Source organism: Octopus bimaculoides, chromosome 29, assembly GCF_046866305.1.
Source record: "Octopus bimaculoides isolate indiv1 chromosome 29, ASM4686630v1, whole genome shotgun sequence".
In the NCBI taxonomy this organism is placed as follows: domain Eukaryota; kingdom Metazoa; phylum Mollusca; class Cephalopoda; order Octopoda; family Octopodidae; genus Octopus; species Octopus bimaculoides.
The window spans coordinates 7,523,287-7,550,693 of NC_142956.1; the positions used below are offsets into that span (position 1 = coordinate 7,523,287).

The 27,407-nt window shown below is 41.4% G+C and overlaps 2 protein-coding genes across 4 annotated transcripts in view; one reads left to right on the top strand and one right to left on the bottom strand.

Moving 5' to 3' along the window:
* LOC149130326 (netrin receptor UNC5B-b-like) overlaps positions 1 to 25,565 on the bottom strand; it is a 64,536-nt gene extending 38,971 nt beyond the window's left edge. Inside the window, 7 exon segments of the mRNA XM_089345701.1 lie at positions 3,561 to 3,689; positions 3,691 to 3,728; positions 4,227 to 4,328; positions 13,395 to 13,820; positions 14,673 to 14,776; positions 15,648 to 15,705; positions 25,336 to 25,565. Of these exon segments, the coding sequence (XP_089201827.1) occupies positions 3,561 to 3,689; positions 3,691 to 3,728; positions 4,227 to 4,328; positions 13,395 to 13,820; positions 14,673 to 14,776; positions 15,648 to 15,705; positions 25,336 to 25,552 (1,074 nt within the window). The 5' untranslated portion in view covers positions 25,553 to 25,565.
* LOC149130325 (uncharacterized) overlaps positions 1 to 27,407 on the top strand; it is a 179,790-nt gene that overhangs the window by 69,585 nt on the left and 82,798 nt on the right. The gene's annotated exons all lie outside the window — the stretch shown is intronic.

Genomic DNA, 27,407 nt, shown 5'->3' on the forward strand with positions numbered 1-27,407 from the left:
GAGATGACCTGACCATCTAAGTTGTATTTTGATGGGGATGGCTTCAATACCTGATATATTGCATTTTGTTAGTACCTCACTGTTATGAATATGGTCACTTGGTTTCCTGTTGGAGATAGTACGCAAGCATTACATATGAAAAGCATCAAGCTGGTTGATGTGCTTTTGGTACAGAGTCCAAGATTTAGCACCAGAAAGCAATGTTGTCAAGACTACTGGCTTATATACATCAGCTTCCACCTTCAATGATACATTGTGGCTATGCCAAAGCCTGTGATAAACGCTTACCAAAAGTGGAGGCAGCCTTCCTAATTCTGGACTCAATTCCTCTATCCATCTCAGCATCATTGGACACAATATAAGTGAAGGAAGAAACAGTTTTAATGCTTTCCCATCAATATATACAGTAGGGGCAACAGTGGGAAGATGGTCAGAAAAGGGCTGATGAACAAGCTCAGTTTTCTTGATGCTGATGGTCACACCAAAAGCCTTTGATACATGTGAGAAGTTGTTTAGAATCCATTGCATGTCCTCAAGTGTGTGCGCTACAAGTGCACAATTGACTGCAAAGAGCAAATCTTGAACTGTTTCCACCAGCATCTTAGTTTTTGCTCTGAAGTGCTGTTCGTTGAACAAGCCACCACCAGTTCTGTACTCAAACTTTACTCCTTTAACATCCTCGAATGCTGTTTCCATCATGATGGAGAAATACAGAGCAAATAAAAGTGATGCAAGAACACAGCCTTGTTTTGTTCCATTTGAGACTGTGAAAGAATGATGAATGAAACATTTCCCTGCTAGATCTAATAGAAGCCATCATCTCTTGATGGAAAGAAATTATGACTATCTTTTCTGGAATACTTGGCTTTCTAAGGACAATCCAAAGAGCATCCCTAGATATGGTATTGAAACATTTAGTTAGATCTACAAAAGTGACAAGAAGGTCGTGCTCATGAGCCTTTTCCTGCAGCTGCCTTAGACTAAAAATCATATCCACTGTGCCTCTACCAGCCCAAAATCCATACTGAGATTCAAGCAATACTAATCTGGCAAGGGCATCATTTAATCTAAGATAACCCTTCCAAGGATCTTCCCAGCAACACATAAAAGGGAGATACCTCTATGGTTTTCACATTCACATTTGTTACCTTTGTGCTCATAAAGATATACAATAGAAGTGTCTTTGAACTCCTGTGGGACTGATCCTGATTCCCAGATTAAGGAAAATAGTCCACATAACTTGTTCAGCAGGAAACTGCTTCCACATATCTCGGCTGGTATGCTATCATTGCCAGATGACTTTCCATTCATGAGCTGTTTCATGGCCTTTTTTATCTCAGCATTTGATGGAGCAACTGACATTATATATATATATATATATATATATATATATATATATATATATATATATATATATATATACTAGCAGAAATACCCGGCGTTGCCCGGGTTAAAGAGAATAATGAAATCTAAAAACGCCGTCTAGACTACGCATCATCTTTATATAGAGAGATGTATATACACACACGCACCCAAACACACGTATATATATGTATATCAATATAAATATATGAAAGTCAATGAAGTTTCATAAAAGAAGGTGATCATGTACATACTTTCTTGCTGTTGTGATTATAACACCTCATTGTAAACTATGTTCCTTGTTTTCCCTTGTGGAGCATATACAAATAGGTTTTTTGTTGCTGCCCACTCTTGAGCAGCCAACATACAGTTGTCCATGTGAGAAGCAGGGCTCTTCCAAGAGAAGACCAGCTACAGACAGTGTTTGACCCTGATATTTGTTTATGGACATGGCAAAAGTCACACGAAGGGGGAATTGTAGTCTTCTGAATGTAAAAGGAATGTCTGCTCCTGATGGAGTAAGAGGAATTCTTGGAATAAAGACGTCATACCCTTTTGCACATCCAGAAAGAATGGTAGTCTCGATAACGTGTGACATCATTTTCTAAATAATGCTCATCTGTTATGTTCGGGTTAAAATTTCATCAACATCAAAAATATATGAATTTTCATGGGAGTTATGGCCGTTATGCAAAGAATATAATTTCCAAATTTCATAAAGATCCATTCAGTACTTTTGACGTAGTTTTGGATAAGAAAACAAATGACTAATGTGTGTGTTTGTGTGCATGTGTATGTATGTGTGATGGGTGTATATATGTATAGATATCTGTATGCATGTATATATGTATATATGTGTACATATTACATGTACATCTATATATATATACATACATCTACACATATGTATACATATACATGTATGTATAGATCTATATATATATACATATACGTGTACATCTATATGTATACACATACATCTCTCTCTCTCTCGTTCTCTCTTTCTCTCTCTCTCTCGTTCTCTCTTTCTCTCTCTGAAAGTATCTGTCATTACAGTATCGAAATGGTGTACATATACATGTATATGTATACATATACATCTCTCTGTCTCTCTCTTTCTGTCTCTCTCTTTCTCTCTTTCTCTCTCTGTGAAAGTATATGTCACTACAGTATCGAAATGTGATTGTTTCAGTTAGTGGAATAGTTTCATTTTTAAAGTGAAAGTATTTGACATGAGTGTTTTTGTTTCACTTTTGACACGTAATACTTAAATAGTGGAGGAGATATTATGTTGCCGTGTGCTCGAACTCTGCAAGAAGTTAATAATTTTTTTTGACTAAAACACAACTGGAACCCTAAGTAAGGCATGTGTAAAATTTTAATGAAATTGGTTGCGTAGTTCTCGAGTTTTAGGGATTCACACAGACAGACAGACAGACAGACAGACAGACAGACAGACACACATTCTCATTTTTTATATATATAGATATATGATGGGTTTCTTCCAGTTTCCCTCTACCAAATCCACTCACAAGGCTATAGTAGAAGACATCTGTCCAAGTTGTCCCATTGTGAGACTAAACATGGAACCGTATGGTTGGGAAGTAAACTTCTTGCCACATATCCACATCTGTATATATACATATATATCCAAAATTAGGGAATGGAGTAGATAAAATCCAGGCTACATATGTTTCATAGTTAGGAGAACCTCAGAAGTAATTACCCAAATGAGGGGTAATCAGCTAGCGAATTGTTGAGTAGCAGGTTACCCCTCGTTTGGGCAATTTCTGCTTCCAAGGTTCTGCTAGTTATGAAACATATGTAGCCTGGATTGTATCTACTCCATTCCCTCAATTTGGGATTTTTATTCACACACAGCAACCCCTGCTACTAACTGTAAACTACAAATAACTTTTTCCAGCTTATTGAACTTTGATATTGGAAAAACTTACCAACTTCCACGTCAATAAACCACTATTGTTCCTGAAAGTTGTTTCTATACCTTCAACAGACTGGACGAAGCTTACTGACTTCCTACACTTTGATCCTTTGGATTTTACCTTTACATATTATATTTAAGTCCAAGATATACAAGATAGACATATAGTGATTAGATAAACCCACCGACAAACACAGAAAGACAGAAAAATAGACAAACAGTAAGTACAATCCTTTAAGCAATGATAGTCACTTACTGTCCAGTATGAAGCTTCATCTATGGGTGTGTCGCAGTTATAGACTGACAAAATCCAGGCCCCCTGCCACATGTTGGCGCAATGTTGGAACGATATGACAACAGGTTTCTTCAGTAATACACTTGTGGGGGCCGCACAGAATTACTGAACTGAGTATTGTCTGTTTGTTTGGAAATAAGAGAACAACATGTTAGTGGGGGGGGGCGGAGGTGGTAGTGGTATGATGGTGGTGGTATGTGTATGGTGTTGTGGTGGTGTTTGACTGCTATTTCTAACAGGTCTAGCTACCATGTAATGGTCTCCCAATGAATCTATATGGTAGCTAGACCTGGTAGAAATAGCAGCCAAGTGTCCATCAAATCACACTCTACAGTCATATGCATGTATACATGTATAAGCCAATGAAGGATACCTCTATATAGTACCTAGACTTGGTAGAAATAGCAGCCAAATCTCCCTCATATCACACCCTACTATCTGATGTGTGTGTGTGTGTGTGTGTGTGTGTGTGTATGAGCCAATCTCTGATGAGACAGCTAGGCCTGGTAGAAATAGCAGCCAAATTTCCCACAAATCACACCCTTCTGTCTTATGTCATCAGGTCTCTACATTATAGTGAGACCCAATGGACCACCTACGGACACAGTTGTCATAGCAACAACTCACCTGTTAATTTAGGTCTGTCTTTATCATCTCTACATACGGCCAGGAAGACCTCTTCACTATCTCCTTTACAAATGGCACCTTCGGGAACAGTTAGACTCACACCTGAAATAGCAGACAAACAGAAAACCATTATTATTGGAGGATGGGAGTAGCAAGAGTGGAGAGGCCGAATGGATTTACTCTGAGTATGTTTTTTTAAGGAGAAGGAAAGAAACTGGAAGATGGCAGTACTACCTATGCTTGGGAGATGGTATAGTAATCAAGACGAATGCTGCCGTTGATTAGCTCCAAGAGGTCACCGCCTCTAGCTATGTGACACACGAACCTGTGTCCATTATAACCTTCGAACAGGGGAGGTCAGCCGCTTTTCCTTGCTGGTCTGGCATCTACAGACTAGTTTCGGGGTATTGCCCCTTATCAATGTAGAGCAGCCGAACCCAGCAGGTGTCGCTACTGACCGTCTGTACGAAGGATTATTTAGCTAAATTCAGTGGAATACATCCACTGGTTTTCAAAAACAGAGATATTAATATTTCTAAGTCTCTCAATTCCTCTATCCATCTCAGTATCATTGGACACAATATAAGTGAAGGAGGAAACAGTTTTAATGCTTTCCCATCAATATATACAGTATTACTCTAAGTGAACTGCCTTGCTTTTGGGGCTCAGTTATTTATTTTTGTGATTTACATTTATATATATGTCCCTTTGTTGTATCATTTAATGTGGTAGAGTCTTCCCTTGATTCTGTGTCATATCTCATCCTCTGTTGTCATTGTCTTGCACCCTTGTGGCCAATAACAGAAATCATTCTTCTTCTTATTATTATTAGGTTGGTGAGTTGGCAGAATCGTTAGCACGCCAGGCAGAATGTTTAGCAGCACTTCATCCATCATTACGTTCTGAGTTCAAATTCTGCAGAGGTTGACTTTGCTTTCCATCCTTTTGGGATCGATGAAAGTACCAGTTACACACATGAGTTGATATAATTGACAAGCTCCTCCCCAAAAATTTCAGGCCTTGTATCTTTAGTAGACAGGATTATTACTATTTTAGTTTGTCTCAGGTTCGGTCTTATTCCTGGTAGGAATTATGTGGATAGTGGGTTACTGCCTGTAGCCTTAGGTATCCACAAGTTTTCAGCAGTCTTTCAAGTGTTTAGAACCCTCCTGATAATCAATCCTTGCTCTCCTTAAGAGACAAACTTTCTGTAGGATTTCTACCAGGTATTCTGTTTCAATCTCCTTCAACCATTTGTCTATATCTTGGTTTACTGTTCCTAATGCACCAATTATTATAGGTATGACCTTTACTGTTCTCATGCTCCAAATTCTTCCTATTTCAAATTTTAAGGGATTGTATTTTCTTTGTCTTTTACCTCTTTCTTTATGATTCTGGACTCAAACGAGAATAATGGGTCAATGATTTAGCAACTTTGCTTTTCTTTACCTATAATTGTTATATCTGATCTATTATTTTCTAACTTCGTGTCTATTTGAATAGCAAAGTCCCACAAAATCTTACATTTCTTCAATTCCAGTACTCATTCAACTCGGTGATTGTACCATATGTTTCCAGCTTCAAATCCCCATTTCTGGCACAGTTCCCAGTGTAAAACATTTACAACCTGGTCATGCCTCCATTTCTTATATTCTTCCCGCGCCAACTTGGAGTATTCTTCCACAATGTGCGCCACTGTCTCGTTCCAAGTTTCACAGGCTCTACATTTTCCTGACACATTCTCTCCATTTATATTTTTTCTCAAGTTGTTTGTTTTTATCGCTTGATCTTGGGCTGCTACAATTAGGCTCTCTGTTTCTTTTCTTAATTCCTCCTTTTTTTTTAACTAAGCCAAGGATCTTGTTCCACTCTTCAGTGATTCTCCAAAATTGGCCATGCAGAGGTTTCTCTTTGATCTGTCTGACATACTCCTTTTGTATTTTGTTCTTGTTCTTTTCTCCTATTATGTGCTTCATCACCTGTCTTTGGTAGATTCTGTCTTCATTAACTGTCTCTAGTATTTTTTTCTCTGCTGCTCTGTAAATACTCTATTAGACTTCTTCTTTCCATCTGTACACATTCTTCTACTGCTATTAAGTCTCTTCCACCCTGGTCTCTCTTCAAGTACAGCCAGTTGATATCAGCTTTCGGATGGTGGGTTCCATACATCATCAACAACTTCCTAATTTTTCTGTCAAGTTTCTTTATATCATTTCTTGTCAAGTCTAATTTTTTTTTTTAATCCTGTCTGCTTCCAGTATTCCCAAATATTTATTCCATTGTCCTTTTTTGACTGCACTCACTGTTTGCTCATTTGGCATTTCAATTCCCTGGCTTCTTTCAGATCTTCCTCATTTCATTTTTAACAAAGCACACTTTTCCATCCTTATTATTTATTATTATTATTATTATTATTATTATTATTATTATTATTATTATTATTATTATTATTGAGTGAGAGCAATGTATGACATCAAAGTGATGTTGGGGACAAATATACGAAGCCCAATATACCCATCATGACTACCCGTCTGATAAGGGTACACCAGGCACATGCATCACAACTAGATGTGTGTGACGTGCTGATCTCATATCAAGATAAACAGTGCATGACCTTGCAGGTGAGGTACAGATAGAATTTTCTTCAGATTGTATAGCCAATCCCACTCAAAAGGTCCAGGAAGAAAGGTTGTTTGAGGGTGATGAACGAAACACCCATCTATCCAGTGGCGAAATATTGAAACTCCAAAGAATTCCTCTCAAAACAAGGCTATGATGCCCCCGCCACTATATATATGTACGCATGCACATGTATATATATGTATATATACATATTTTCTCTCTCTCACTCTCTCTCTCTCTCTCTCGTAGTTTTTCCTTAAGGTCTTCAGGTTCTGGGTATATATAAATGAGAAATCCATTCTAAATTATCTCAATCTCTTCTCCGCTGACATACTACGACGAAGTCTCCAAGATGCAGATAAGATAGAGATTTTAATTTACGGCCTCAAACATCTCATACCTTTCGCGCTTTAGTCTGCCCTCTATTATTTATCTTGTTTCTCTCCATGAAATTCAATTGAATTCAGTTTTTGTCTTAAATTCATACTTATTCATTTTCTAAGCTTCCTAAATTCATGCTACGTATATATTCTATTCACCTAGATTTCATTGCTCTTTTAAAAATTACGATTTATGCATTGTTGTCTCTCAAATATTTAAAATCTACAATTAAGAGCCCTATCTCCTCGCTGACGGTACCTACCCACCCCTACCCATTTTCCTTTATTCAAAAATTCTTATCGCTCCTTAAAATTATGGCTTTTAAGTGTTGATTTCTCAGCCCAAGAATTACAACGTGATGTGCTGCTTGACTGGTCCCCCCCCTCTCTCTCTCTCTTTATATATATATATATATATGATGATGATGATGATGATCTTTTCTCCCGCCATGCCTCTGTCTACCCCTCCATCCTCTCTAAATCAGTCCCCCCTCTCTCTCTCTCTCTCTCTCTCTCTCGTAGTTTTTCCTTAAGGTCTTCAGGTTCTGGGTATATATAAATGAGAAATCCATTCTAAATTATCTCAATCTCTTCTCCGCTGACATACTACGACGAAGTCTCCAAGATGCAGATAAGATAGAGATTTTAATTTATTTACGGCCTCAAACATCTCATACCTTTCGCGCTTTAGTCTGCCCTCTATTATTTATCTTGTTTCTCTCCATGAAATTCAATTGAATTCAGTTTTTGTCTTAAATTCATACTTATTCATTTTCTAAGCTTCCTAAATTCATGCTACGTATATATTCTATTCACCTAGATTTCATTGCTCTTTTAAAAATTACGATTTATGCATTGTTGTCTCTCAAATATTTAAAATCTACGATTAAGAGCCCTATCTCCTCGCTGATGGTACACCCGCCCTCCCACCCCCTCCACCGGAAGTGCATTCCTCTGTCATCCTGTCATCCTCGGCTGTCTCCCGGAACCCATCTAGTGGCCTTGGCCATCCTCTCCCCTACCTTTGGGTAGCGCATTAAGTTTGAGTAATGTTTGCAGGTTGTAGGTACTGTTTTGCTTATGAATTCTTCCAATTGCAAGTTTTCTTTTCAGGTACACGACACTGCTTTCCCCCTTCCCAGGCTACAGGCCCACAACCCCAACACCCATACTGTTAGGATTGGCACTCTCAACGTCGGCACGCTGAAAGGTAGATCTGGTGAAATTGTTGAGATGCTTGAACGGAGATGCGTAGATATGTGCTGCATCCAGGAAGTAAGATGGAGAGGAGGTTCTGCGAGGTTCCTCACAGGCAAAGAACACAGGTACAAGATTTTCTGGGCAGGGAACACTGACGGGGTCGTGGGCGTAGGAATACTTCTAGCGGAGAAATGGGTGAATAAGGTAATCGAGGTCGTTAGAGTAAGTGACAGAGTACTTAAGATCAGACTAGTGCTTCATCATAGATTAGCTACTGTCATCTCAGCCTATACACCTCAACCGGGGCTACCAGATGGTCTGAAAGACCAATTCTATGACACCCTCTTGCAAACTACCTCGTCGACGAGTGACAGGGACCTTCTCTTTGTGGCTGGAGACTTCAACGGTCATGTCGGACGTCGTGCTGGAAGCTTCCATGGCATACATGGAGGCTATGGCTTCGGTTCCCGCAACGAAGAGGGAACCAGACTGCTGGAGTTCTGTGATGCAACCGATCTTATGGTCTGCAATGCCAACTTCAGGAAACCTGCCATTCACCTAGTCACCTACCACTCCGGCAGACACTCTAGCCAAATCGACTACATCCTTACCAGAAATAGGGAAAGAGGGCGGCTTATAAATGCCAAAACCTACCCTGGCGAAGAATGTACCCCACAACATAGATTAGTAGTTAGCGACTTTGGGATCAAGGCAAAATGGGTTCCCAGAATTAGACAGGCTTGGAGGAGAAGGGTGTGGAAGCTTAAAGACCCTGCAAACGAACAGAGACTTAGAGACAAGTTACTTGAAGCATTTAACGAAATAGAAGGGGATATAGCATCATACAACATGGAAGACAATTGGAGATTTCTGCGGGACAACCTGTTGAAAGCCACCGACCAGATTTGTGGGTGGTGTAAGGTCCCCTCCTGACCCAGAGTAACGTGGTGGTGGAACAAGGAGGTAGACAGGGCTATTAGACAAAAGAAACAGGCTTGGAAGGACTGGAAGAACGGTGGTAGCAGGGAATTGTACCAATGTACCAGAAGGGAGGCTAGGCGACAGGTTTATTTAGCCAGAGGGGAAGCAGATAAGGAAAGATTTGCCAATGTTCTGCGCCGTGAGTACCAAAGACTCGAGGTATTTCGTGTTGCAAGACAGTGTAGGAGAGAGAATAGTGATGTTGTAGGAGAGAAATGTGTTCGCATGGATGATGGTACGCTTGCACTAAATGAGGATGCAAAGAAAGAGGTCTGGAGATGCCACTACGATAGATTGCTTAATAAAGAGAATGAATGGGAGAAAGAGAGCCTGCCGTATGTCGACCCAATAGAGGGACCAGCTATCCGAGTTGATAGTACCAGGGTAGATAAAGCAATTAAGAGTATGAAGACCGGGAAAGCCCCCGGCCCATCAGGAATCACTGCAGAGATGCTCAAAATATCTGGCAGTGTTGGCTATAGCCTAGTCACCCGTATTACGAACCAGGTGATACACGAAGGAGTCATACCCAATGACTGGTGTAGCAGCACCATAGTCAACTGCTACAAAGGTAAAGGTGACGCTTTAGATACAAATAATTACAGAGGCATCAAGCTGTTAGATCAGGTTATGAAAGTTACAGAGAGGGTCATAGCCCAACTAATTAGGGAGCGAATCAATTTAGATGAGATGCAGTTTGGGTTCGTGCCAGGTAAAAGCACTACTGATGCCTTATTTCTAGTGAGACAGTTGCAGGAGAAATACCTAGCTAAGGATAAACCTCTGTACCTGGCTTTCGTTGACATGGAGAAAGCCTTTGACAGGGTCCCCCAATCCCTTATCTGGTGGTCAATGAGGAAATTTGGGACAGAAGAATGGTTAGTGAGAGCTGTGCGAGCCATGTACAGAGATGCTGCCAGTAAGGTGAGGGTTGGAAATGAGTACAGCAATGAATTGGGGGTAGAGGTAGGGGTCCACCAAGGTTCCGTCCTCAGCCCCCTCTTATTTATCATAGTCCTCCAGACAATCACAGAGGAGTTCAAGACAGGTTGCCCCTGGGAGCTCCTCTATGCTGATGACCTTGCCCTAATTGCGGAGTCACTATCAGAACTAGAGGAGAAGTTTCAGGTGTGGAAGCAAGGTCTAGAATTGAAGGGCCTTAGAGTCAACCTAGCTAAAACCAAAATTTTAATAAGTAGGAAGGTAGATAAAACACAAACCCCTTCAGGTAGATGGCCCTGCTCAGTATGTAGAAAAGGAGTAGGTAGTAACTCTATAAGATGTACCCGGTGCAAGCTATGGACACATGAGAGGTGCAGCAACATCAAAGGCAGGTTAGCTAGCAAGTTAGTTTTTGTTTGTGGCAGATGTTCAGGTGCAATAAAGACTGTAAACAAACAGGAAACAACTTCTATCTCATTCCAGGGTGAAAAACTAGAGGTAGTCGATAGCTTCCGCTATCTGGGCGACCAAGTTAGTAGTGGGGGTGGGTGTGCTGAAAGTGTAGCTGCTAGAATAAGAATAGCCTGGACAAAGTTTAGAGAGCTCTTACCTGTGCTGGCGACAAAGGGACTCTCACTCAGAGTAAAAGGCAGACTGTATGACGCATGCGTACGAACAGCCATGCTACATGGCAGTGAAACATGGGCTGTAACTGCTGAGGACATACGTAAGCTCGCAAGGAATGAAGCCAGTATGCTCCGTTGGATGTGTAATGTCAATGTGAATACAGGTCAGAGTGTAAGTATCTTGAGAGAAAGGCTGAACATTAGAAGCATCAGTTGTGGTGTGCAAGAGAGACGATTGCGCTGGTATGGACATGTGGTGAGAATGGATGAGGATAGCTGCGTGAAAAGGTGCCACACCCTAACAGTTGAGGGAACCCGTGGAAGAGGTAGGCCCAGGAAGACCTGGGCTGAGGTGGTGAGGCAAGACCTTCGTACATTGGGCCTCACCGAGGCGATGACTAATGACCGAGACCTTTGGAAATGTGCTGTGCGTGAGAAGACCCGACAAGCCAAGTAAGATCATTGCCAGTGCCCCTGGACTGGTTCTTGTGCGGGTGGCACATGAGATGCACCATTTTGAGCGTGGCCGTTGCCAGTACCACCTGACTGGCTCCCGTAGGATTTTCGAGCGAGATCGTTGCCAGTGCCCCTGGACTGGCTTGTGCGGGTGGCACATAAAAGACACCATTTCGAGCGTGGCCGTTTTCGTGCGGGTGACACGTAAAAGCACCCACTACACTCTCTGAGTGGTTGGCGTTAGGAAGGGCATCCAGCTGTAGAAACTCTGCCAAATTAGATTGGAGCCTGGTGTTGCCATCCGGTTTCACCAGTCCTCAGTCAAATCGTCCAACCCATGCTAGCATGGGTTGGATGATGATGATGATGATGATGATGATATATAAATTCAGAAGAGTGGTACAACAAGGTACCAATATTTACTGGAAAATAGCAATCGATACAATTACGACACTATTGTATAGCTTCACTGCGTATATACTGGCAAAAATGTGTGTGTGCAACAAACATGAAAAATTTCCAGTAAATATTGGTGCCTTGTTGTACCACTCTTCTGAATTTATATATATATACCCTTATAAGGCTTTATTTTGCTGGAAATTAATACATTTGTATTGAAATATTTTTCATTGATATATATATATATCTGTTAAAGACTGTCATATCTGTTAAAGACTGTCATACCGGCCATGACGAAGGGAAATAGCCCTGAAACTCGAGTCGCCTTTATATATATATATTTATATTTATATATTTATATATTTGATCCTTTATATTGAACACTCAATATTTCATCTACATTCAATACTTTATTTCATGGTGCCATCCATTTTTATTTTATTTTATATTATATATTGTATATTATATTATATATTGTATATTCCATATTCTATACCCCACATTAGTTCTGCAGGAATATAAATAAAACATAAAAAACAGACAGTGTTGGAACTCTTTTAAGCAAAATAATATATATATATATATATATATATATATATATATATATTATATATATTATATATATATTATATATACATATATTATATACATATTTTATATATTGAGATATATATATATATATATATATATATATATATATATATATATATATATATATATATATATATATATATATATATTATGTCTATATGTATAGATATATGAGGTGGTATCAAAAAGGTTCCCAGACTATTTATGTTTAATAAAAAAATAACTCATTTACCTAAGTTTTAACATCACCTCTTTCATAATAACCACCTTGCACAGCAATACAATGGTCACAGCATTCCTGCTACTTTTGGAATCCAGTCTGAAAGTTATTTTCTGTAAGCAAGTCAAGGACTTTCTGTGATTTAATCTGGATCTTGACAATGGTGTTAAAACAGAGACCTTTTAGCTACATTTTCATCTTGAGGAGGAGTTGAAAGTATGCAGGTGCTAAATCTGGTGAATAGGACAGGTGCAAAAGCAATACCATGTTGTTTTTGGTGAGAAACTCATGAGTGAGGAGACCTCAGTGAATAATCCAGTTCTTTACACACCACATATCTGGTCACTTTCACCAAACGTCCCCCTCAAATACTTCAAAACATTTTGGTAGAACTCTGGCTCTCAGGGACAAATTCTTGATGCACTATACCTCATTTCTGGCGGTGACTCATGGAGGGTCTTCCAGTGACTCCCTTCCACTTTCGAAGCACCCGTGCCACTCATTTGGATGCCAGGCAAAATGCTTAACGGCATTATGTCTACATTTAGGTTCAAATTCCGCTGAGGTTGTCTTTGCCTTTCATCCTCTTAGGGGTCAATAAAATAAGGACCAGTTGAACACCGGGGTTGATGTAATTGACTTACAACCTTCCCCCGAAATTACTGGCCTTTTAACAAAATTTGAAATTATGATAATTATCATCATTACTATAACTAGCATCATCGTCACCATCATTAAAAAAATAACTTACCTGATTCATTGAGGCACAGTCGTCCACCAGTGTGCGTAAACGTGCCCCAGATGACGGCATCAGCTTCGATGTTGCATGGTAACTGGGTGGACATGAGTGATAACCGACTGGCTGACTGGACATCTCCGTTTGAGATTGGCCGCTGGTTCATTGACATGCTTGAACTCATGGACATTGTGTTCTTGGGTTGCGATTTGATGGCCAACTTCTCCATGGAGCCACCAAGGGGATTCTCTGTCAACATGTGGTCGCCAGGGCCATACTTGCTGCCCCCTTTTGATAGGGTCTGTGCCAGCTGCTGCGACTTGTTGCTCATTGAGGCTGTCTTGTCGACTGTTGGTTCAATGTTGTTGTTTGGGGAGTCAACATTGGCTGGACGTATACTGACCACTGTTTGCGTCAAATCAGGCTGAACAGACACCATATCTGAAATGTTTAAAATGGAAATATATATGATACATATATACACAAGCACATATACATACATAAAGGTAAAGTAAGGTAAAGAACCCCTTTGGTCATGAATGAGTATGGATTCCACCTAGAAAGTTCCCTTCTGAGGCACAAGTCCAGGCAAAGTTGCTTATGGAAGACCAGTAGTCGCCCTACATACCAACCTCCCCTCTCCACACCACTGATGTTATCCAAGGGAAAGGCAAAGGGGTCGATACAGCTGGGCACCTGTGACATCACAACTCATTTCTACAGCTAAGTTAACTGGAGCAACGGGAAATAAAGTGTCTTGCTCAAGAACACAATGCAGCCCAGTCTGAGAATCAAACTCACTACCTCATGATAGTGAGCCCGATGCTCTAATCACTGAAACATGTGCCATCAGACATATATATATATATATATATATATACACACACATACGCATATACACAAGATACACACATATACTTGTGCATTATAAATGTAATCTGTAAGTGAAGAGCAAAAACATGAAAGACTTTACTTAGGTTCACAATGTGACATTGTTTTTGTTCTCTACATTCCAATGATGGAACTTTGTATCTTAGTTAGGGACCAGCTGCAGGAATTTTTCATATAATGAAAAGAAAGGAGAACATGTATGCACACATACATATACTCACATACAAACGTGTGTGTGAAAGAAAGATGAAGAATAAACAAGGCATGCATGAACATCACTACATCACACATGTCAAATTCTAAGAAAGACAGCTATAGACACAGATGTGAACAAACAGGCTAAGAATTAATGCTATCACACATCTATCTCAGTTTATAAAAGAGACAAACACACAGAATTACATTCCAAGAACAAATTAGAATAATCATGAAAGAAATTCAACTTGAAGTGAATTATAATAGACTCAAAGATAACTGAAATAAATTCAGAGCAAATTAAAACAGGCCTGAAGCAAATTAAAACAATCTCAGAGTATATTAAATTTTGTTTTTTCTAATTAAATAATGTCATCAAACAATAATTTCTAAGCCTTTATCTAACAAGTAAGAAATTACAGTTTAATTGCAACTGGCAACATATCTCGAACAAATCTTCATACATTGGGCCTCACCGAGGCGATGACTACTGACCGAGACCTTTGGAAATGTGCTGTGCATGAGAAGACCCGGCAAGCCAAGTAAGCTCATTGCCAGTGCCCCTGGACTGGTTCTTGTGCGGGTGGCACATGAGATGCACCATTTTGAGCGTGGCCGTTGCCAGTACCACCTGACTGGCTCCCGTAGGATTTTCGAGCGAGATCGTTGCCAGTGCCCCTGGACTGGCTTGTGCGGGTGGCACATAAAAGACACCATTTCGAGCGTGGCCGTTTTCGTGCGGGTGACACGTAAAAGCACCCACTACACTCTCTGAGTGGTTGGCGTTAGGAAGGGCATCCAGCTGTAGAAACTCTGCCAAATCAGATTGGAGCCTGGTGTAGCCATCTGGTTTCACCAGTCCTCAGTCAAATTGTCCAACCCATGCTAGCATGGTAAGCGGACGTTAAACGATGACGAAGACCTAAATATGAAATATCATAGATTTCGGTGCTGGCTCGAATTTCTATAGAAAATCTGTAGTGATGGAGCAGTGCAATATTGATTGGTGAGGGGTGGGTAGGTGTTGGGAGTGTGACGGTTGAGTGGTGAGGGTGATAAAGTGGTGGTGGTGGTGGTAGTTGTGATGAAGTGATGAAGTCTTGTGCATGTGTGTGTGTATGTGTGGCAGTATCATTGTGGGGGCTGTGGGCACCAATAACAAGAACAACAACAAAGACTCACCGTGGCAGTTCTTGGATGCCTTTTTTCTCATCATTTTCCAGAGGAGGGAGATTTCCATCTGTAAAGAAGAGTAACCATGGTAACTTGAGATTGTCACAAAATAGTAAAGAGAGCCAACTACAACAACTACCACCAATACAACAACTACTGCAACAATTAGTTCTTCTTCAGGTAACTTTCTACAACTGGATGCTCTTCCTATCACCAATCCTCAGCTGTTTCCAAGCAAGGTCGTATTTTGCTATGGCAGAGACATCATTACACAGAATACTGGAAATGACTGAGTCTGCTTTTATGATGGATGCAGATACTCCTTTACAACAACCCATGTCAAGATAAGATGACAAAACACACACACACACACACATCTATATGTATTCTTTTATTCGTTTCATTCATTTTGACTGCAGCCATGCTGGAGCACTGCCTGTAGTCGAGCAAATCTACCCCAGGACTTATTCTTTGGAAGCCTAGTACTTATTCTACCATTCTCTTTTGCTGAACCGCTAAGTTACAGGGACGTAAACACACCAGCATCAGTTGTCAAATGGTGATGGGGGACAAACACACACACACACATACATACAGATATGTATATATATATATATGATGGGCTTCTTTCAGTTTCCATCTACCAATCCACTCACAAGGCTTTGGTTGGCCCAAGGCTATAGTAGAAGACACTTGCCCAAGGTGCTATGCAGTGGGACTGAACCTAGAACCATGTGGTTGAGAAGCAAGCTTCTTCCCACGCAGCCACTCTTGCACCTGGTTAACTGGTTTCTTTGGTTTCCAATTTCAAAATCCATTCAACAGGTGTTGAGTGACCCACACTGAAGACAAAGACACATCACCAATATGATATATGTGTGTGTATACATACAGACACACACACATACAGGTGCTCATATATACACACACATTTTTTTGCATACGTGTGCACACAAATACAAGCACAAGTATGTAGTTGTGTGTAGATAGACAGACAGAGATATAGATTTATGTATACATAAAGATATATACAGTTAGTTAGGAAGAGAAATATGTTGAGAGAAAAGGGCAGAGCGAGAGAGGGGGAGAGGGAGGGTGGGAGGTGAGAGAGAAAGTGAAAAGGAAAGAGAAAAGAGAAAATGTGAATGTGATGTAAGAGAAAGAAAGAGAGAGAGAGAGAGAGAGAGAGAGAGAGAGAGAGAGAGAGAGAGAGAGAGAGAGAGAGAGAGAGAGAGAGACTGTGCATATATCTGTTCACCCATCTATGTCTGTCTGTCTGTCTCTTCTCTCTTTTTAGGGATCTAAAAGTAGGTTATGTTGAATAGAAAGCTGGGTAGAAAGTAAAGGGGTGAGCAGAGAATGTCTCCCAGGGGCCAGGAAGGAGATGGAATGGGGGTGGGAAATTGGGAGTTATACATGCTACCCCCTCCTGCTGTGTTGTTTATTTTCAAAGGATGCAGACTTAGATAATTCAGGGGTGTGTGTGTGTGTGTGTGTATGGGAGGTGGGCTGTCTTTAATGATTACAACAGTTATATACACATTAGTTTGCAGCATATATATATGTGTATGTGTTTTTGCATATATATATATATATATATATATATATGCATACTATATATATGTGTATGTGCACATATATGTATGTATGCATATATATATATATGTACATATATGTGCGTGCATGTGCGTTTGTGTGTGTGCGTGCGTGTGCGTGCGTGTGTGTACTATTCCCTCAACTACCGCGGTTGTTATGTTCCAAAACCCTCGTGATAGGCGAAAATCTGTGAAGTAGAAACAGTACTGTACTGTATATTCTTTTTAATTAGTTTTATAATTTCTCTATATTTTTTTTATTATGAATACAAAACAACACCAAGAAGGAATTGACATAAGCTTAAATAAAGAACCATGATAGGTGAACTTCAATATGGAGACGGATTACTGTATATATATATATATATATATATATATATGTATATATATATATATATATATATATAATACACATAAGACATGATTTGCTAGGTGCCTATCAGTATATGCTAATAGAAATATGTATATGGAAGTAAATGTATGTGTGTATGTGCGTGTGTGTATATATATAAGAATATATATATATATATATATATATATATATATAAGAATAAGAATAGCCTGGGCAAAGTTCAGAGAGCTCCTACCTCTGCTGGTGACAAAGGGCCACTCGCTCAGAGTAAAAAGCAGGCTGTATGATGCATGTGTACGAACAGCCATGCTACATGGCAGTGAAACATGGGCCGTGACCACTGACGACATACGTAAGCTCGCAAGGAATGAAGCCAGTATGCTCCGATGGATGTGTAATGTCAGCATGCATACTCAACACAGTGTAAGTATCTTGAGAGAAAAGTTGGGATCTTTTTTAAAACGGGGGCCACATTTTTCATTAACGAAACACTTTGAAACTTGGATCACTGGTAGAATGTGTCATATAAAACATCTTTTTCTCTTAGTCTTCTTAAAAAAAAAAGAAATCCATAAGTTATTCCATGTTGAAGTTGTCGTATTTCTGTAATTTCAACCAATCACTGACGTCCATTCAGCCGATATACATTAAGTGCCGACTACATAAACAAACGATTCTGAAACAATTAACCCTAACCCTAACCCTAGGGTTAGGGTTAGGGTTAAAGCAAATTTAAAATGAAAAAAGCAAATAAAACGAAGGTATGGAGATTAAATACGCTTTACATCGCTTAATCAGCCAAAGGAGTAAATATAAACAACTGAATACTTGTCAGTGATTGGTTGAAATTATCGAAATAAGACAATTTTTTACATGAAATAAATTCGAATACAAAAATATTTTTCTGTTCTATAACACAAAATAGATAAGTATACGAAGTTTGAAAGTCTTTCCGTACCAAAAACACTACGTAAAACATTAATGAAAAATGTGGCCCCCGTTTTAAAAAAGATCCAAACTGACTTCTAAAAATCAAGTGTTCACTTGAAATAGCGCAACAGGTAGACGTGGCCTCATTTCACCCACCAAACACCTAACCAGTGCAGTATGTAGTCGTAGTATATCCGGGACGATATATCTGAGGCTGCAATACTGTCAATTGCTCAGCAAAATGGGAGTGATGACAGCAACAATGACAACGCCAACAATATCACATACACATGCACAAAACACCATAAAGAGAACGATGGTTAATTTTAGACGGGATGATTTTTGATAAAATAATAAGAAGAGAATAATGGACACACCTGGGGTAAATTCATATCGTTATCTAATGCTGCCACACCTGAGTTGTCAGTCATGTTGTCACTGTGATTTCATTCAATATAATACAGGTTTACACTCTGCTATTATATTTTGTTATGCATGAGAAGACCCAGCAAGACCATAACCCGTGGCCTTTACCAGGGGTGGAGCCAGCCCACTTATGTGTACCTTTCTTTTTTTGGACACAAAAACAAGCGGGATCATTGCCAGAGCAGCAGTCTGGTTTCCGTGCTGGTGGCACGTAAAAAGTACCATTTGAGCATGATCATTACCAGTGTCGCCTTACTTGCACTTGTGCCGGTGGCATATGAACAAAACATTTGAGTGAGGTCGTTGCCAGTGCCGCTGGACTGACTCCTGTGCAGGTGGCATGTAAAAAACACAATTTGAGTGTGGCCGTTGCTAGTACCGCCAGACAGGCCCTCGTGCCGGTGGCACGTAAAAGCACCCACTAAACTCTCGGAGTGGTTGGTGTTAGGAAGGGCATCCAGTGGTAGAAACTCTGCCAGATCAGATTGGAGCCTGGTGCAGCCATCTGGCTCACCAGTGCTCAGTCAAATCGTCCAACCCATGCTAGCATGGAAAGTGGATGTTAAACGATGATGATGATTATGATGATGATATATATATATACATATATATATATATATATATATATACACACTGACATACAGACATAAACATACACAATACACACATCTTTAAGTAAGAGAGATCTTGTGTATCTAAATATAGATATATACACTCTCTGTATTATCATCAGCATATCATCATCATCATCATCATCGTTTAACGTCCGCTTTCCATGCTAGCATGGGTTGGACGATTTGACTGAGGACTGGTGAAACCGGATGGCAACACCAGGCTCCAGTCTGATTTGGCAGAGTTTCTACAGCTGGATGCCCTTCCTAACGCCAACCACTCAGAGAGTGTAGTGGGTGCTTTTACGTGTCACCCGCACGAAAACGGCCACGCTCGAAATGGTGTCTTTTATGTGCCACCCGCACAAGCCAGTCCAGGGGCACTGGCAACGATCTCGCTCGAAAATCCTACAGGAGCCAGTCAGGCGGTACTGGCAACGGCCACGCTCAAAATGGTGCATCTCATGTGCCACCCGCACAAGAACCAGTCCAGGGGCACTGGCAACGATCTTACTTGGCTTGCCGGGTCTTCTCACGCACAGCCCATTTCCAAAGGTCTCGGTCCGTAGTCATCGCCTCGGTGAGGCCCAATGTACGAAGGTCTTGCCTCACCACCTCAGCCCAGGTCTTCCTGGGCCTACCTCTTCCACGGGTTCCCTCAACTGTTAGGGTGTGGCACTTTTTCACGCAGCTATCCTCCTCCATTCTCACCACATGTCCATACCAGCGCAATCGTCTCTCTTGCACGCCACAACTGATGCTTCTAATGTTCAGCTTTTCTCTCAAGATACTTACACTCTGACGGGTATTCACATTGACATTACACATCCAACGGAGCATACTGGCTTCATTCCTTGCGAGCTTACGTATGTCCTCAGCAGTTACAGCCCATGTTTCACTGCCATGTAGCATGGTTGTTCGTACGCATGCGTCATACAGTCTGCCTTTTACTCTGAGTGAGAGTCCCTTTGTCGCCAGCAGGGGTAAGAGCTCTCTAAACTTTGCCCAGGCTATTCTTATTCTAGCAGCTACACTTTCAGCGCACCCACCCCCACTACTAACTTGGTCGCCCAGATAGCGGAAGCTATCGACTACCTCTAGTTTTTCACCCTGGAATGAGATAGAAGTTGTTTCCTGTTTGTTTGCAGTCTTTATTGCACCTGAACATCTGCCACAAACAAAAACTAACTTGCTAGTTAACCTGCCTTTGATGTTGCTGCACCTCTTATGTGTCCATAGCTTGCACCGGGTACATCTTATAGAGTTACTACCTACTCCTTTTCTACATACTGAGCAGGGCCATCTACCTGAAGGGGTTTGTGTTTTATCTACCTTCCTACTTATTAGGATTTTGGTTTTAGCTAGGTTGACTCTAAGGCCCTTCAATTCTAGACCTTGCTTCCACACCTGAAACTTCTCCTCTAGTTCTGATAGTGACTCCGCAATTAGGGCAAGGTCATCAGCATAGAGGAGCTCCCAGGGGCAACCTGTCTTGAACTCCTCTGTGATTGCCTGGAGGACTATGGTAAATAATAGGGGGCTGAGGACGGAACCTTGGTGGACCCCTACCTCTACCCGGAATTCATTGCTGTACTCATTTCCAACCCTCACCTTACTGGCCGCATCTCTGTACATGGCTCGCACAGCTCTCACTAGCCATTCTTCTATCCCAAGTTTCCTCATTGACCACCAGATAAGGGATCGGGGGACCCTGTCAAAGGCTTTCTCCATGTCAACGAAAGCCAGGTACAGAGGTTTATCCTTGGCTAGGTATTTCTCTTGCAACTGTCTCACTAGAAATAAGGCATCAGTAGTGCTTTTACCTGGCACGAACCCAAACTGCATCTCATCTAAATTGATTCGCTCCCTAATTAGTTGGGCTATGACCCTCTCTGTAACTTTCATAACCTGATCTAACAGCTTGATGCCTCTGTAATTATTTGTATCTAAAGCGTCCCCTTTACCTTTGTAGCAGTTGACTATGATGCTGCTACACCAGTCATAGGGTATGACTCCTTCGTGTATCACCTGGTTCGTAATACGGGTGACTAGGCTATAGCCAACACTGCCAGATATTTTGAGCATCTCTGCAGTGATTCCTGATGGGCCGGGGGCTTTCCCGGTCTTCATACTCTTAATTGCTTTATCTACCCTGGTACTATCAACTCGGATAGCTGGTCCCTCTATTGGGTCGACATAAGGCAGGCTCTCTTTCTCCCATTCATTCTCTTTATTAAGCAATCTATCGTAGTGGCATCTCCAGACCTCTTTCTTTGCATCCTCATTTAATGCAAGCGTACCATCATCCATGCGAACACATTTCTCTCCTACAACATCACTATTCTCTCTCCTACACTGTCTTGCAACCCGAAATACCTCGAGTCTTTGGTCCTCACGGCGCAGAACATTGGCAAATCTTTCCTTATCTGCTTCCCCTCTGGCTAAATAAACCTGTCGCCTAGCCTCCCTTCTGGCACATTGGTACAATTCCCTGCTACCACCGTTCTTCCAGTCCTTCCAAGCTTGTTTCTTTTGTCTAATAGCCCTGTCTACCTCCTTGTTCCACCACCACGTTACTCTGGGTTGGGAGGGGACCTTACACCACCCACAAATCTGGTCGGTGGCTTTCAACAGGTTGTCCCGCAGAAATCTCCAATTGTCTTCCACGTTGTATGATGCTATATCCCCTTCTATTTCGTTAAATGCTTCAAGTAACTTGTCTCTAAGTCTCTGTCCGTTTGCAGGGTCTTTAAGCTTCCACACCCTTCTTCTCCAAGCCTGTCTAATTCTGGGCACCCATTTTGCCTTGATCCCAAAGTCGCTAACTACTAATCTATGTTGTGGCGTACATTCTTCGCCAGGGTAGGTTTTGGCATTTATAAGCCGCCCTCTTTCCCTATTTCTGGCGAGGATGTAGTCGATTTGGCTAGAGTGTCTGCCGGAGCGGTAGGTGACTAGGTGACTGGCAGGTTTCCTGAAGTTGGTATTGCAGACCATAAGATTGGTTGCATCACAGAACTCCAGCAGTCTGGTTCCCTCCTCGTTGCGGGAACCGAAGCCATAGCCTCCATGTATGCCATGGAAGCCCCCAGCACGACGTCCGACATGACCGTTGAAGTCTCCAGCCACAAAGAGAAGGTCCCTGTCACTCGTCGACGAGGTAGTTTGCAAGAGGGTGTCATAGAATTGGTCTTTCAGACCATCTGGTAGCCCAGGTTGAGGTGCATAGGCTGAGATGACAGTAGCTAATCTATGATGAAGCACTAGTCTGATCTTAAGTACTCTGTCACTTACTCTAACGACCTCGATTACCTTATCCACCCATTTCTCCGCTAGAAGTATTCCTACGCCCCCGACCCCGTCAGTGTTCCCTGCCCAGAAAATCTTGTACCTGTGTTCTTTGCCTGTGAGGAACCTTGCAGAACCTCCTCTCCATCTTACTTCCTGGATGCAGCACATATCTACGCATCTCCGTTCAAGCATCTCAACAATTTCACCAGATCTACCTTTCAGCGTGCCGACGTTGAGAGTGCCAATCCTAACAGTATGGGTGTTGGGGGTGTGGGCCTGTAGCCTGGGAAGAGGAAAAGCAGTGTCGTGTACCTGAAAAGAAAACTTGCAATTGGAAGAATTCATAAGCAAAACATTACTTACAACCTGCAAACATTTCTCAACCTTAATGCGCTACCCAAAGGTAGGGGAGAGGATGGCCAAGGCCACTAGATGGGTTCCGGGAGACAGCCGAGGTTGACAGGATGACAAAGGGATGAACTTCCGGTGGAGGGGGCGGGATGACAGAGGAATGAACTTCCGGTGGAGGGGGTGGGATGACAGAGGAATGAACTTCCGGTGGAGGGGGTGGGATGACAGAGGAATGAACTTCCGGTGGAGGGGTGGGATGACAGAGGAATGAACTTCCGGTGGAGGGGTGGGATGACAGAGGAATGAACTTCCGGTGGAGGGGGTGGGATGACAGAGGGATGACAGAGGAATGAACTTCCGGTGGAGGGGGTGGGATGACAGAGGAATGAACTTCCGGTGGAGGGGGTGGGATGACAGAGGAATGAACTTCCGGTGGAGGGGTGGGATGACAGAGGAATGAACTTCCGGTGGAGGGGGTGGGATGACAGAGGAATGAACTTCCGGTGGAGGGGTGGGATGACAGAGGAATGAACTTCCGGTGGAGGGGGCGGGATGACAGAGAAATGAACTTCCGGTGGAGGGGGTGGGATGGCAGAGGAATGAACTTCCGGTGGAGGGGGTGGGATGACAGAGGAATGAACTTCCGGTGGAGGGGGTGGGATGACAGAGGAATGAACTTCCGGTGGAGGGGGTGGGATGGCAGAGGAATGAACTTCCGGTGGAGGGTGTGGGATGACAGAGGAATGAACTTCCGGTGGAGGGGGTGGGATGGCAGAGGAATGAACTTCCGGTGGAGGGGGTGGGATGACAGAGGAATGAAACTTCCGGTGGAGGGGGTGGGATGACAGAGGGATGACAGACGAATGAACTTCCGGTGGAGGGGGTGGGAGGGCGGGTTACCGCCAGCGAGTAGAGAGGGCTCTTAATTGTAGATTTTAAATATTTGAGCGAGTAGAGAGGGCTCTTAATTGTAGATTTTAAATATTTGAGAGACAACAATGCATAAATCGTAATTTTTTAAAAGAGCAATGAATTCTGGGTGATTAGAATATAACGTAGCATGAATTTAGGAAGCTTAGAAAATGAATAAGCATGAATTTAAGACAACAACTGAAACAAGAAGAAACAAGAAAGCGCAAGGTATTGAGATGTTTGAGGCCGTAAATAAATAAAAATCTCTATCTTATCTGCATCTTGGGTATTTCGTCGTAGTACGTCAGCGAGATAATTTAGAATGGGTTTCTCATTTATATATAGCCAGAACCTGAAGACCTTAAGGAAAAACTACGAAGGGGAGAGAGAGGATGGAGGGGTAGACAGAGGCATGGCGGGAGAAAAGATCATCATCATCATCATCATATATATATATAAAGAGAGAGAGAGAGAGAGAGAGAGGGAGAGGGGGGACCAGTCAAGCAGCACATCACGCTGTAATTCTTGGGCTGAGAAATCAACACTTAAAAGCCATAATTTTAAGGAGCGATAAGAATTTTTGAATAAAGGAAAATGGGTAGTGGTGGTGGGTAGGTACCGCCAGCGAGTAGAGAGGGCTCTTAATTGTAGATTTTAAATATTTGAGAGACAACAATGCATAAATCGTAATTTTTTAAAAGAGCAATGAATTCTGGGTGATTAGAATATATATATATATATATATATATATATATATATATATGTTTAGGTGAACAGACAACTATTTATTTTGGTAATATAAACATGCATATATAAAATTCACAGAAATGTGGATGTTAAATGCTGATGATACCTGCAAATACATATATATCTACACACACACACACACACACACACACAAATGGCTGGTATAGGATATGGATTCAGAGAATTGTGTAGTTATCACAGTAAGCTTCTCATATGGACTTGGCTACCAGCCTACGTATTAATCAATTACAAAGTAATGCAATGTTGTGTCCATGCCACTGAAAATCCAGAAAATCCAAGCAATAAAAGTATTCTGTGAGGCGTATATAAAAACATAAGAAATATATATTATCGGCAGTATCAATGCCAAGAGGCAATATTTATCCCCTCTTGGACACCTGACTGCTAAAGATAGTGACTCACCCCCCCCCCCGTCACACACACATTAATACACACATTAATACTTTAATGTATGAACTCACCTCCTGTAGGGTCCATGTCAAAGACTCCTTGATTTTGTATGTTACGTCTTCGTATTATCAACACTAGTATAACCACCACAGTTATACACACAGCAAATGCTACACAGACACCGATATACATTGCCATATTGTTAGAGTCTTCTGCTTCCCCAGCTGAAAATAGAATAATAAATAATAATAATAATAATAATAATAATAATAATAATAATAATAACATCAACAGGATTGAAGAGAAAAAAAAGAAAAAGTGAACAACTATGAAGAATTGAAGTGGGAAATACGCAGGTTATGAGCAATGGAGAGAGTGGATGTGATACCAGTTGTGGTTGGCATGCTTGGAAGCAGCAGCATCCAACTACCAACAAGGCTCAAAAAGATGGGTATAAATGTAAAGATAGAACATCTACAAAAAGCATCACTGCTTGGAACTTCAAAACTCCTCCACAAGGTTCTTGAAGCAGGATGAGTAAACAAAGGCCACCTTAGTCTGTTGGCTGTGGGCAACTGACACTTTCCATCATACCCAGTAAAAGAAACAGAGTTTTTCGCCAAATAATAATAATAACTGCTCTGATGCAGTACCAGGCAGTGGCTCTCATGGCTTCTGATCTTAACTGATTGGAAGTGTTATCATGCACATTGTTTTGTCTTGGTATAAAAAGATGGACTACAGCAAATATTCTGCTCAACACCACAGATTTGCTTGTCAGTTGTTTGACCTTAACCAGTTCAGCATGTCCTTTAGTGGCTGACGATATGTGCATCTCTGATCATGAGCAGAAGTAGTAGGGGAGCATCATAGCCATGTGTTGAGAGGAATTCTTTGGGGTTTGGATAATTCATCTCTGAAAACATGGGTGTTTTGTTCAACATCCTTAAATAACCCTTATTCAGGGACCTTTTGAGTGGGATGGGCTACTCAATCTGATGAAAATTGTAACTGGGCCCCACCTGTAAGGTCATGTGCTGTTTATCTTGATAGGAGGTCACCATGTTGCGCACATATGGTTGTGATGAATGTGTCTGGTGTACCCTTATCAGACAGGTAGTCATGATGGGTATACTGGGCTTCGTATATTTGTACCCCAGTGTCACATGATGGCATGCACTGCTCTCTCACTCAACAATAATAATAATTTGAAAAAAAAAAACAAAAACCCAACATCATAGATATTGCAAAACCTGGAGATGCACACATGTGACAAAGAACTAGAAAAGATTGAAAAGTACAGACTACTAAAAGACAAAATTGCAAGAATGTAGACTATTGTTTCAGTCACAGGCATATAAACACACCAATACTCATTGTCAATATCAAGCTGGGGGGAGACAAACAGGTATGCACACACATACACATGATGGGCTTCTTTCAGTTTCTCTTTCTGCCAAATTCACTTGCAAGGCTTTGGTTGGCCTGAGTCTATAGTAGAAAACACTTGTGCAAGGTGCCATGCAGTGGGACTGAACCTGGAACCTAAACCTCTTCAAAGCAGTGTCCCAACATGGTTGCAATCTGATGACCAAAACAAGTAAACGGTAAATGATAAATATATGTGTAGGTGTGTTTGTGTGTGTATGTATGTTTATAGACACACACACATTTACACTTGTAGATGCAAACATGCATTCACACACACATGCACATATATACAAACACACAGATACATCATCGTCATCATCTAACGTCTGTTGTCCATGCTGGCATGGGTTGGATGGTTTTACCAGGGCTGGTAAGCTGGAAGGCTGCACCAAACTCGTCTGATTTGGCATGGTTTCTACAGCTGGATGCTTTTATGTGGAACCACACAGGTGTTTTTATGTGGTACCACTCAGATACTTTTGCATGACATGGTACAGGTGCTTTTATGTGAAACTGTCATAAGTGATTTACACTACTAGTAGGACCAGTCTCAACACTTCTGCTGCAGAGTACAGATCTTCTTGAATACAGCAAGGCGCCAGGCATCTCAGTCCTTTGTCATCTCACCTGAAAGGTTTAGCGTCCTGAGGTCGTTCTTCAGTACTTCATCCCATGTATTCCTGGGTCTCCAACTTTCACATGTTCTATCCAC